The sequence below is a fragment of the Molothrus ater genome, chromosome 6, assembly GCF_012460135.2.
Source record: "Molothrus ater isolate BHLD 08-10-18 breed brown headed cowbird chromosome 6, BPBGC_Mater_1.1, whole genome shotgun sequence".
Lineage (NCBI taxonomy): Eukaryota > Metazoa > Chordata > Aves > Passeriformes > Icteridae > Molothrus > Molothrus ater.
The window spans coordinates 58,475,220-58,489,114 of NC_050483.2; the positions used below are offsets into that span (position 1 = coordinate 58,475,220).

Consider the following 13,895-nt stretch of genomic DNA (forward strand, 5'->3'; position numbering starts at 1 on the left):
TCTGCCCTGAGTTGTGGCACTGCCCTGCCCTGGAGCTTTCCCAGTATCTTCCTTAAACCAAGGGCATCAGAGCACTGAGCAGTCAATGATTTCATTTTTTCATTTTGACTGCAATAAATTTGCTTAAAAATCCAATTCTAGCGGGATCATCATCACTTACAAGTTCCAGCTGAGTTTTTAAAGCAGTAAATGACATGGGAGAAAGGGATAAAATTCTTCCAGCTCTCCTGGCAGGGACTGTGGGCTGTCCCTAAAGGCACTGTATGGGACCAAAGCTCCTCCAGCCCCATGGTTCTACAGCACAGTACTCAGGAATTTCACTGAACTTCACAGATAGACAAAATAAAATAACATTTTACATCAAATATCCTCAAATTCAAGAGAAGGATGAGCATCCCTGACCAGGATCTCAGCTGGCCCCAGTGACCTGCAGCAAGGGCATCCTCCTGCAGCTCCCCCTCACCCCAAACCTCCAGCTGCTGCTCTTGGGCTCTTTGCTTTACAGAGTAAAACTCTCTGAGAAGGGAACATGGGCAGGAGAGAGGACTGGGGAGTGTGGGGAGCCTGTCAGGATTTTGACAGCAGCTGGGTAAAACACCAGATAAAGCACCATGGGCTTGAACATCCACGTGGGTTTCCAGTGCTCCCACACATCCATCACTGCATTTAATTAATTATTTTCCCAAGCTGCTTAACAGGAATGACCTGTTCTCAGCTGGCGGGGGGGAAGGTAATTAAAATAAAAAGGGAAAATAGACAGTGAGCATTGAAAAACTCTGGGGGGAATCAGGGCCTTGATTTTACATTTTCATTTGAAAAGAAGAAGGGAAAATAAAAATACAGACCAGGCTGCTCTGCTCCCTCATGCCCTTGTGTGACCTGGGAAAAGCAAAGTCCTGAGAGATGTTGGTGCTTTGTGGCTGAAAACATGAACTGGTTGGGATCTTCCAGGGATGAATGTTTTCTTCTGGGTGCAACCTGGTCTAATGGAAAATATCCCTGCCCATGGCAGGGGGATGGAACCAGAAGATCTTTAAGGTCCTTTCCAACCCAAACCCTATTACGATCCTATGCTTCTATGAACTATCAAATATGACTCACTTTTACCAATATTCTCAGTTAGTTTTGTCCTAAAGCTGCTTTTTTTTCCAGCAGTGTCCTCAGCCAGCAGCAGCAAAGGTGGGGGAAGCTCCTGGGCCAGGCTTTATTCCCGGGCCAGGCTTATTCCCGGCCAGGCTTTATTCCCAGGCTGCTTCTCCCACGGAGGATGGGAGACACTTTAACCCTTCTGGAGCTCCAGGGATTGAATTTCCTTCCAGAACCTGAAGATTTAGCACAAAAGCTGCTTAAGAAATACCTGCAGGCCAGCTGAGGTGGTGGCCCTGGCTGGAAATCTCTTGTAGGTAAAAACCAAAGTTTCTCCAGGCCTTGGCACTGGCTCCAGAGCTCCTCTTCCTGCAGGGGAATGGCTTGGGATGGGTCAATGTTTAACCAAGTTGGGAAGGACGTCAGTGGGAGCTGGCAGGGCCCTGGGTGGCTCCCAGAGATCCCTCTCCATGCTCAGGGAGGATGGTGCCTGAGGGCTTTCCCTGCTCCCCTCAGAGCCCTGCCTCTGCAGGATGGGCCTGAGCTCCTCCAGGGTGACCAGGGTGGCCCCAGTGCCCGCCCAGGGGGATGGGCCCGCGCTGGGTGCCCTGCGGGGGCTGCCCACAGAGCCAGGCCGGGCCCCAGCCTGGGCACAGCCACTATTCCAGCTGGAACTGCCTCCTCTGAGGGAGACCTGGTACGGGAGAGCCTCTGCAGGTGAGGGGGCACTGCTGGGACCTTGTTGGCACCTGGGGTCACCGGGGCTGAGGCTTTGCTGGCTGCTCTGGGGGTGGGTGCGGGGGGGGCGGTGCTGCCTCAGCTGCTTTGTGCCATTTTCAGTGAGAAGAAAATGCCAACAGCTTGTTTTTAAAATTTTAAAAGTTTAATAGTAATAAAATGGTTATAAGAATAGCAATATCATTAGAGTAATAATAATTTGGACAGTTTGAATTAGGACAGTATGAGACAATAGAGACAAAGAGTTAAAGACAGTCTGAGTACCTTTTCTGGGCAGCACGAGCCTGAAAAAGGCCCCACATTAACAGAGGATTAACCCTTAAAAACAACAGCCTGTTGCATATTCATACACCTCATACATGATGCATAAATTCCATTCAAACACAGGATTCTGTCTGGTCAGTGTCAGCTCCTTCCTCTGAATCCTGACAGCGTCCTTCAGGGCTGAGCAAGGCAGGAAGAAGTTCATTTCTCTGATAATGGAGCAATAAATTCTCTTTCTCTGAAAGATTCAGGTGTCCTGTGGCTGCTATCTCAGTGCGAGTCCTTTATTTAGAAAAAAAGTATCCTACATAGCATAGTTTCTATTTTAACCTTATGTGATAACCTAAAACTATATTTAACACACTACTTAAGAAAATTAATACAGCATAGACTTTCTAACATAACACATCTACTATTCATTTTAATATTTGCCAAAAGCCAATCATAAAATACACATTTTTCACAGCAGGATGTTTCAGCTTTGGGAAAACTTATTTTTCCCCTTCCACTGTTTTGGAAAGTGTCTCACTCAGCAGAGCCCAGCTCCTTGCTCTCATCAGACCCCCCTGGGAACAGCCCAGCATCCCCCTGGCACCCCCCTGTGACCCCATCCCAGCCCTGTCCTGCCCACCTGCCAGGCACAGCTCTGCCCTGATCAGCATCAGACCCTGGCCAGGTAAAGCTCAGCACTGGAATCAATGACGAATTTCCAGGAGCAGAGGAAGGCAGACAGCCTGGCTGTGCTTCCCTGCGAGCAGCCTCTAAACTCCATCCACTCCCAAATCCTTCTCAGAGTCCTGCATCCATCTGGAAGAGGAGGTGCAGCTCTCCACAAGGAGCTGGATGCTGACAAATGCTTCCCACAGCTCTCAGGGGAGTGTGAGGAGAAACATCCATGAAAACCAGGGGGGTGTGAGAAAGGGCGAGGCAGAGGGAGGAGGATCTGCACCCCCAGCACCCCCTCCCTGCTTTTCCATTCCCAAAAATCAATTTCTGACCCACACCAAGAGGTGTTAAGCACTGCTGCTTCACCAGAGGCTGGATATTTCCTCCTGGATCATTCATTGGGTGGCATCAGGAGGCAGTGAAAGCAAATGAACCTCTGGAGTGATAGCAGAGACATTCCCAGAACTGAGGTTTTGGGGAGAATACAAATCAGGTCTTGCTGTAGAAAAGCAGGTTTTAAATACTCCACGAGAGCAAGAACAACCAAATGTTCCTGTTCTGGGAAATTATCACCGAGCATTTAACAAATGCTTGTTAAAAAAGGCGTATTTTATTAAAAAATTAATAAATGCAATCTTCCATTACTTTCCATTTTCAGAAACAAGATGAGTATGCTCAGGAGGACTTGAGTGAAGTATTAGCTCGAGCTGCTGTCTAAATAAGCAGAGCCTCCCAGAGAACTGGTTTTATTTGGTTTGTGAGGGTTCAGCTTGGCTTATTTGAAACCCAGATTCCCCCAGAGGGGAGGATCTGCTGCTGTTGAAGTGCAGGAGTGAAAAACAGGAGAACAGGAGCTACAACAGGAGAACAGGAGCCACAAGGATGCTTTGAGCTGGGCTTTGGTGATTTGGGGACATCCAGCCCCCAGTCCCCAGTTCTGTATCTGCAGAGGATAAGGACAAATGTCCTGCAGGCCCCATGCATGGATAGGATGGGAGGGAAAAATTCAAAACAACCCCAAACACAAGCCATCAAACCTCATTAGGGAGAAATAACTTCCTCAAAGCCCTGCCCTTCACCTGGACAAGCTTCTCCTAAGGCACAGCCACCTCCCTGTGCTGTGTCCCTGTTGCCATCTCCATGGGCCACCTCCTTCCCTGTTCCTTTCCCCTCAGAAACTCCCTGGGCACCCACTGCCTGCAGATAGAGGCAGTAACTCCCTTTTTCTCTAACAAGCTGCTGTTCCACCAGGTGCTCCCTGCAGATGAGGTTTGTCTCCAGAGGAGCCTCCTGTGCTGGAAATTTTCCCCTCAGGCACCAATTCCTGCATGTGTGGAGCAGCCAGAGCTTCACTCCATGGTTAAACATTGCCAGGGCTCTGCAAAACATTTACCTGATGGAGGAGTCACCATCTCCCATATCCCAGCACCTCACAGGAGGAAGAAATTCCTCCCTCTGAGGGTGGTGGGGCACTGGCACAGGGTGCCCAGAGAAGCTGTGGCTGCCCCTGGACCCCTGGCAGTGCCCAGGTGTTCCAAAAACAGGGCTTGGAGCAACCTGGGATAGTGGAAAGTGACCCTGGGATTGTGGAAATTATGAAAAAAAATGATCTTTAGGGTCACTTCCAACCCAAACCATTCCATGATCCTATGGTTGTCTCCTCTCTCTTTCCCAAGAGCCCAACCTGGGATCTTCCCTGAGGTTCAAAGAAGTGCCCCATAAACTGACCTCCAAAATACTGCTTTTCTTGTTAAATATGACTAAAATTTGATTAAATTTGACATAAAAAAAAGATTAAATTTGACATCAGCTAATGTTCTTCCTGCACTTCATCCCCAACTCTCCTCTGCTCAGCCACACCTCACTGAGCTCCATGTGTAAAATGTCATTTGGGTGCACCAGGACAGTCTGTTGGGGTGAAAAAGGTGGGATAAACAGATAAAATGTTGTGTGAAAGAAATACTTCCTGCACATGCAAGTATTTATTTGTGCAAGAAAAGAACAAAAGGGGCAGTGGTGTCCAGCTGAGAGCACCAGCACAGAACAGACCTGAGCCCAGATGCTGTCCAGGCCTCAGAGAAAGCCCTGCCCTAATAACTAATAGGGATCACTGGTGTGTGACACGTTCTTCTGGGCTGAGTTCAGGGTCTGGGAGTGCACCCAGCCCTTCCCTCCTGCTGCTGCTGCAGCCCAGCCCTGCCACAGGCAGCAAATCAGCAGAGGTATTGCTCAGTCCCACCAAAAAATAACAATGATCAGGTGCTGAGCAGTAGGAAAAGACCCAAACTGCTGCCTGGGCCTGACTTTAACAGGGCAGGCAGCAGAGATCAGGGATTGCTTGGCCAGCTGGTGGTTACAGGGATGAGAAGAATCCTTTGCCCACCCAAATCCCAGGGGCTGGGAGAGGCCACAGGAGACACAAGGATGGTGATGGTCACATTTAGAAGCATGAGTGGCTGTAGAGGTTTTGTTAGAAATCACAGGCACACCCACTTTACTTCTGCAGCCAATAGAATATTCCATGTGTCACTGGAATACACAGCCAGGGACTTCAGTGGGACATGCCAAGCAAAAAACAGGGCACAAAGCTATTGCTGAGTGCACCTGATCACCCAAAACCAACTTCATCCATTTCTTCAACCTTTAAGGGCCCCTCTCTTGGAACACCTTGCCAGGACAGGATGGGACCAGCATCATCAAGCAGCACCCACCTCGAAGGCCTCAGGTAAGGCAAATTGAAATATTTGTCTCCTCAAGCCAGGTCTCACAAGCTCTTGGAGATCTATTTCACACCTAAGATAGCTCAGCTACCTCAGAAGGCATAAAATCAGCAGGATGGCTTCTGTGGTAGTGTTGGAAATAAAAAAGTGTTAATAAAAGGCAAAATAACCAAACTCTTTAAGAGAAAAACTGAGCCAGGTGCAAGAGGTTCTTGCTCTTGGTAAAACACTTCACAAAAGTGATTTGTTTCTTTGTTCTCTTCTTTTTTTAGTAAATTGCTCAGGTGGGACTTTTTGGCTCTTGTCTAATGAGGTGAAGTCCCCCAAGTCCTATGAGGTGGCTTTTTCACTGAGGAGAGAAACTTCTGGGGTTTTTTCTTTTTTAAGGAGACAAAGGATGGTTTTGTCACTCCATCAACAGGGGGGCACATTCCAACATCGAGTGTGGAACCTCCCTGGGAGCTGCTCTGATGGACCCCTCCCCGTGGGCTTTTTGGGCACAGGGACACTGTCACAGCACCAGGGGGGGAAGAAAATACCCTACAGCAAATAAATACCCTACAGCAAATAAACACCCTACAGCAAACAAATACCCTACAGCAAACAAATACCCTACAGCAAATAAACACCCTACAGCAAATAAATACCCTACAGCAAATACCCTACAGCAAATAAATACCCTACAGCAAATAAATACCCTAGAGCAAACACCCTACAGCAGCACAAAGGGGAAGCCCTGCTTTTGGGTGATCACTTGTGTGCTCTGGAGACACCCAGCAAGGACAAGTGTCCCAGGGTGGGACACGGGGCCACCTCTGCTGGGATGTCCCACTCCTGCCCAAAACTCAAACCCCACGGCTCTACCTGACCTAACAGCCAAGATTTGCCTCCACACAAGGGCTACCCAGACATAACTAAAGCTCAGAAATACCCTCAAATCTGTATTTCTCTCCACTGTATTTTGTGGTGATTGTGAGGGTCCCCAGGATGAGGTGAGAGATAAGAATTTGACTCCATGTTCTCAGAAGGCTGATTTATTATGATATGATATACTAAAACTGTACTAAGGAAAGAGGATACATCAGAAGGCTTCACAAGAGTGATAATGAAAGCTCCTGACTCCTCAGTCTGACACAGCTGATGGTGATTGGTCATTAATTAAAACCAATTCACATGGAACCAATCAAAGATGCACCTGTTGGTAAATGATCTCCAGACCACAACCCAAGCAATCAGATAATTCTTGTTTTCATTCTTTTCTGAGGCTTCTCAGCTTCCCAGGAGAAGAAATCCTGGCAAATGGATTTTTCAGAAAATAGTATGGTGAGAGTACTTGGCACTGGTGAGGTTACAGCTCAAATCCAGTGTTCATCCATGGGCATTTCTTCCTAATATCCAACCTGAATCTGCTTGGAGCCACCTGGTCTAGTGAAAAGGGTCCCTGCTCATGACAGGGTTGGTCCTTAAAGTCCCTCCCAACCCAAAAATTTCAGGTTTCCATGATCCTGTGAACAGTAAACCCACTGGAGCAAGGATTCTTTGCTTGAGACCTCCTTGCTGTGATTATGATCTTTTAAATGTAATAAAGAACAGAAGAGCCAGCAAATGGGGACACTTAAACCTGCTCCCCTCAGGGCTGTGGCTCTGGGTGACACTGGTGGCTTCAGAGCTCAGAGGTTGCCACCAGCTATGGGATAACTTGTCCCTGGGTCTGGTGGGATGCTGCAACGGTGGCATCTGAACTGAGCCCTGAAAACACCCTGAAAACTCTGAAAAATGCCAATCACTTGTTTTTAAAATTTTAAAAGTTTAATAGTAATAAAATGGTTACAAAAATAGCAATGTAATTAGAGTAATAATAATTTGGACAATTTGGATTAGGACAATACGAGACAATAGAGACAAAGTTATGGACAGTCTGGGTACCTCTTTCTGGGCAAAATAAACCCTAAAAAGGACACATATTAACAGAGGATTAACCCTTAAAAACAACAGCCTGTTGCATATTCATACACCTCATGCATGATGCATAAATTCCATTCAAACACAGGATTCTGTCTGGGCAGTGTCAGCTCCTTCCTCTGAATCCTGATGGCATCGTCCTGCCTGAGTGAGGCAGGAAGAAGTTCATTTCTCCTGATAATAGAGCAATAAATTCTCTTTCTCTGAAAGATTCAGGTGTCCTGTGGCTGCTATCTCAGTGTGAGTCCTTTCTTTAGAAAAAAGTGTCTTACATAGCATAGTTTCTATTTTAACATTTTGTTACAACCTAAAACTATACTTAACACACTACTTAAGAAAATTAATACAGCATCACTTTCTATCACAACACGTGTAATAGTCATTTCAATATTTGCAAGAAGCCAATAATACAAAATGCATTTTTCACAAAACCTGTCATATGGAATCATAGTTTCCTTCGGAAACCTCTGACCAGCACGGAATTTTTAATTATTGATTTTATTTCCATCCACCGTGTGTTATTGAGATACTCATTGTTAACACTCACCCCAGGACACAGACTCTGTCAGTCCTACCCTGTTCTGCTGCTGCTGCTCCTAGGGAGTGTTCCCAGCTCCAGCAAAAGCCTTTTCCCTGTGGGAATACTCTCAAAGGCAGAGGAGCAGGATGATGTGGCCTTCTCAAGGACTTGGAGCATCTTGGTCAGAGAATATTTCCAGACAAAAGCCTGTTCACAAAAACTAAAGGGAAAAGTCAATTTTCCAGCCTGGGACAGAGTTTTACCCAGTCTGGGGTTTTTTGGCTTGCCCAGCAGGGCAGGGTGATGGGCTGGGGGGGTGGGAGGTTTTCTGCCTCCATCCACCCTGCGCTGGTGGCCCCAGTGCCTTCCTGGGGTGATGCCAGCCCGGAGCACGGCTTGTGGTGGCACATGCTGCCATCTAGTGCCACCTTCCAGCTTCGTGTTTGGCTTTTTGGGGGGTTTTTGATGCTAAGAGATGTGCACTCTCATATTTTCTGAAAAATCCCTTTGCCAGTATTTCTTCTCCTGGGAAGCTGAGAAACCTCAGAGAAAAATGAAAAAAATATCATCTGATTGCTTCTCCTGTTGTTGTTTCACTCTTTGGAATGTGGTTTGGAGATTGTTTATCCAACAGGTGAATGTTTGATTGGGTTCATGTGAATTGTTTTTACTTAATGGCCAGTCACCAGCAGCTGTGTCAGACTGAGGAGTCAGTCACGAGTTTTCATTATCATTCTTGGTAACCTTCTGTCTGTATCTTTTCTCTATTCTTTAGTATAATATATAATATAATATAATATAATATAATATAATATAATATAATATAATATAATATAATATAATATAATATAATATAATATAATATAATATAATATAATATAATATAATATATCAGCCTTCTAAGAACATGGAATCAGACTCATCTCTTCACCTCGTCCTGGGGACCCTGCAGATATCACACTTGGCACTGGGGACTAGTGGGGAATTCTTTTCATGACACTGATTTTCCCTCCTGCATTTTTACACAGATTCAAAATGACAGCTCAGGATTCAGAAGCAGTTCAGTGCAGACATGGCCCTTTTGAGTTGTAACTTTTTTTTTTTGTTAGGGTTGGGATTAAATGTGTGAGATGGTGTTTTTTGTTTGGATTTAGATGTTTATTAGTTTTTATTTATATTATAGTTTTATAAATTGTGAGTTTTATAGTATTTTATTTTAATAAATTTTAAAAATGGAGTTGTATCTGTTTTTTATAAGGTTTTTAAGGATAAATTGTTTAATGAAGAAATGGCACTTAAATTATTTTCATTTTTAACAATAACTAATTATTTGTGATTTGTAATGTGGACTTTTACATTTAATTATATAATATTACTTACACTTATGAAGAAGGTGAAGAAGAAGGACTAATTTTTGTTATAAAATTTTTATCTTGTTTGATATATATTTTAAATAATATATAATATATAATATATATTAATAATATAGTCAATATATAATATATTAAATAATAAATAATAAATATAATATTACTATATTATATTTATTATTTCATACTTAATATATAAATATGAAATAATAAATATAATATAGTAATACTTAATCAAATAGATTCAATGTAAAATAATAAATAATATATAAATATTATTTTAATCAATATTTTAATATATATTTTGAAACTTTAGACCCTAGGTTTTCTACTATGTAATATTATACACTTTTATTTAAACTATATACTCATAATCTTAGGTATATTTTTTAATTTTGGAAATCTTCTCCATGGCCTCACGTCAAATGCAGAGTTCTTTTGGGGGTCAGTTGCTGTTAGGACAGAAAATCTCAAATGCTCTGTGCAACCAGGCTTCCAACATGTCCCCATTTATTGGCCACTTGTTCATAATCAAGGAGTTAATTGTGTCCCAAATAAAATATAAGTCATAAAAATATAATTTTTATTAAGCTGTACTGAGCTCCCCTCCTAGGAGGGAACTCCAAGTGGAATCACCAGCCCTGGGAGTGTTCCAAAATCGTGTGGATGTGGCACTGGGGACATGGTTTGGTGCTGGACCTGGCAGTGCTGGGATAATGGTTGGGCCTGATGGTCTGAAGGGTTTTTTCCATGGACACCAAGCCATTGAATGACCCAGCAACACCTCAGAGCTTGGCATGACTTAAGGAGGCTCCTTGAGATAAAAATCCATGCTCAGAGCAGCCTGTAGAGCAGGGCTCTGCCTGTTTTCACCTGCCACCAGAAAAGGAACTTTGTGCCTGTACTTCTGCACAGTTCTGCAGAGAGAGGCCTTATTTATTTAGGCCAATAAGAGGTCTTATTTATTTAGGCCAATAAGAGGTTCTTATTTAGGCTGGACAGAGGGAATGGTGCGCCAAGTCTCCTCTCATTGGGATCTGCCCTTTGATGACCTGATAGGATTTTTAAGATGATTAAATTATACACACTCAGCTTTGCCATGAAGCAATCTGAGCTGTGGTTTTGCTTCACTCTGGTCTTGGATGGAGCTGTGGGCATTGTTGGGGATCAAGGAGAAATACCTGCAGGGTTGGAATTACTGTCAAACTGGGGCTTTGCTGCCTGTGCTGAAATGCAAAAGGTTTCCCCAGTTTTGCCACTCCTGAAGGACCAAATGGTGCTCATCTCCCTGAGATGCCAAACTCCTCCCTGTATCCCAAGCAGCTGGGCCAGAATTGGAGCTGGAGGAACGTCAAAGTAGTTTCATATCCTGTTTTATGATCCTGTGGAATGAGCAATGCTAAATGTTATAAATACTGGACTTGCAGAGGCTTGAACCTGCCATCCCTCCCCAAGCAATCACTCCTGCGAAGCCCTGGAGTCAGCCAGCAGTGGCTGCAAGCCCAAAACCAAAGGTAAGTGCATGAGTTTGTGCCCTTCCCCAGGTCATTCCTGGCTGCAGGCTCCTTTCCCTCCCCCTTGGGCACCCTGAAGGGCAGAAGTTGGTGTTTAACCCCTGGCTGTGCTCCTGTCCCTGGCTGAGCCCAGGACACTGAGCTGAAATGCTGCCATGTGGGTGAGAGGATCCAAAATAAGGGGAAAGCTTCCTGATCTCCAGCATGACAGTTCCCTGGATGAGATGGACCTGCTGAGCCAGGATATTTAACATTTTAGAGGCTAAAAGTATGAGAGGCATGTGTTTAAATGAGTTATTTGAGCACCCATCACTTGCAGTTGGTGGGGAGAAGGGAGAGACCTCCTCGCTCTCCCTGACAGGAATTTGGAGCCAGGTGGGGCTCAGGCTCCTCCCAGGGAACAAGGAATGAGAGGAAGTGGCCTCAACTTGTGCTAGGAGAAGTTTAGATTGGATTTGAGGGAAAATTCCTTTGCTGAAAGCATTGTCAAGCATTGAACAGGCTGCCCAGGGCAGTGGTGGAGTCACCATCCCTGGAGAGATTTCAAAGCCGTGTGGATGTGACACTTGGGGACATGGGTCAGTGGTGGCCTTGGCAGTGCTGGGAGGACAGCTGGACTCCATGATCTTAGATACCTTTTCCAACCTTAACAATTCCATAAGTCTGGTTTAAAGGCTGCAAACACTGTGTGCCACAAACAGCCCCTGCAGCCCCAAATATTCAAATGCCGTTCTTCCCTTTGGATCATGAGATTATCTTGGAGAACCAGCTCCAGGCAGTAACACCTGGGGGGACAGAAGCACGAATACATCGTTTTAATGAAGTTTTTTCCCCTCCTGCCCCTGAGCTGTGGGATAAACTGCAAACACAGTGGAAATCTGTGCTGAATTCCTGCAAGTTGGCAACACCAGGAGATGCTGGCTGGATTTATCTAGGAGTGCCCGAGGGGTTTGTGAGCTGGTGGCTCTTCCTTTCTCTTTCAGAAAGTGCAGGTGTATTTATTTGCATCTTTAAATACCTTGTAGGTGCTGGAGAAGAGGGGGCAAAGCCTGAATCTCCTCCCTGGCAGGAGGCAGCACTTGCACAAGCTTCAGATGCTGGACTTGACCCGCAAGCGACGAGAGGTAATGCCAAGGTGGATTTGGGGAGGGGATGGGGGTCTCTCTCCCATGGACCAGGAGGCTTCAGACCTTTTGCTAGGAATAGGAAATGAAGCTTTCCCTGAGTCTTAGGCCGAGGGCTGGTGGGGAGCATCCCCAGGCCCCTGTGATCAGCAATTACCTGTGATTTTTCCAACGCTGTGCCCTCATTTGGCCGTGACTCACAGAGAAACCAAAAAATCCCTGTCCCAGTCCTGTCCTGTCATGTACCCAGTCTGGCAGATTCCATTTGCTCGGGTTAAACTGCTCGACTGTGCAATTATTTCCAGGGCCAACGCCCTAACGCTGTGCCACGTCGAGCTATTAAAGCACATTAAAGCACATTAAAACACATTCGCGCCTCTGCTGCTTGTGTTGACAACTCATTTGCAAACCCAGGCGGAGCTGAAGAGGAATCTCCACAGGGAGGCGAAAATCAATAAGCAAAACATCAAGGAATTCAGCCCCAAGGATGTCCTTGACACTCCCCAGAGGGGTGACAGCACCAGCAGCCCGGACCCCATCCCTGCTGGGCACAATCAGCGTCTTCCTGAAGACGACCCTGGTAAGTGGAATAATTTTCCAAGGCGATGCAAAACTCACCCGCCCTCCTAAATGTCATCAGAGAAATTTCCCTGTGCAAGATTCTTCCACTGCTCCACCTCCTGCAGTGATGAGAAGCAGGTTCAGGGGGGAAGGGGCTGTGTTTGCAGGACAAAGCACTGGAATGCTCCAGAGAGCTCTCTGGGGTAAATGTGACACTCACTGAGGCTGATCACTTTTTAGGTTTAGGGTTTTTTCCCCACTGTCCCTACAGAAGTGGATCTCAGCTACCTCTGCATCCTGACCTGTCCAAGGGATGAGCCCTGTCCAGCTTTGCCTGCAGGTGAAAACCTTTGGCACAGGCTGGGAATGTGGAAGGCTGGAAGTGCTTAAATCAGTGAAAAACTCACTGAAGGTGCAATTCCACCAGGAGCAAGGGGAACAAACCTGGCTTCCTATTCCCTTGTGGCTCTCCACCTCAGCTCTCTTCCCCTTGGGGATAAAGCCATATTGCCAGACTCTGTAATTTCACCAAACATCATCCTGAGTGTGTTACACCTCCCCTGCCCCAGACATGGGCTCTGGTCTTACAGGGAGCTCTCAGGATTTTCCTTACCTGCTGTCCACAGCCATTCCCAGCTCAGCTCCAGGTGACTGAGCAGCTCTGCAGCTGATATTATATTTTTGATATTTTATGATATTTTATTTTTTTCTCTCCCCCAGGACTCTGCAGGGCTGAACCCTCTCCAGACAGGAGGGGGAAGGTTGACCTGTGGTTCTGCAGGGAGCCACGGACCAGGGATCTGTTCTGGGACTCCTCCAGCACAGACTCAGAGGAGTGGGAAGAGAGGATTCACCACAAACCCACACTCGTGAGGACCAAGACAGAGAGAATTTCCCTCTTTGATGACTTCTTTGACAGGGATTTCTAGTGGCATGTGCCAAAGAAACAAGCCCCAGCTCTGGAGGGGCTGGGATCCCCCCAGCTGGATGGGCTGGGGCTGGAGACAGTGAGTGTGGAGGAGTGAGGAGAAGATAGGAAAAGGCAGATATGTCACAGACATCTTTTCACTAAAAATCCTTTCTTAGGATTTTTTTCCTTCTGAGGAGCTGAGGCCTCAGAAACAAAATGTAAGCAATGGTTATCTGCTGCTGGGGAATGCATCAGGTGGATCTGTGATTGGCCCATCTTGGATGTTTATAATTAAGGGCCAATCAAGGCTGAGTTATCTCAGAGTCAGAGAGAGCTGCCTTTTGTTATCATTCTTCTTATACTATTCTTAGTTTAGCTTAGTTAGCTTCTGAGGAAACCTGTCCTTCTATTTCTTTTTAGTATAGTTGACTCCATGTTCAGAAGGCTTAGTTTATTATTT

General features: G+C 45.7%; 1 protein-coding gene across 1 annotated transcript; it reads left to right on the forward strand.

Moving 5' to 3' along the window:
* Positions 1-1,619: 1,619 nt before the first annotated feature.
* On the forward strand, positions 1,620-13,454 carry CCDC198 (coiled-coil domain containing 198). Its single transcript, XM_036384290.1, has 6 exons — positions 1,620-1,803; positions 5,403-5,479; positions 10,754-10,840; positions 11,866-11,964; positions 12,379-12,544; positions 13,246-13,454. Exons 1-6 carry the CDS (start codon positions 1,620-1,622, stop codon positions 13,452-13,454), a joined length of 822 nt encoding a protein of 273 aa, XP_036240183.1.
* Positions 13,455-13,895: the final 441 nt, after the last annotated feature.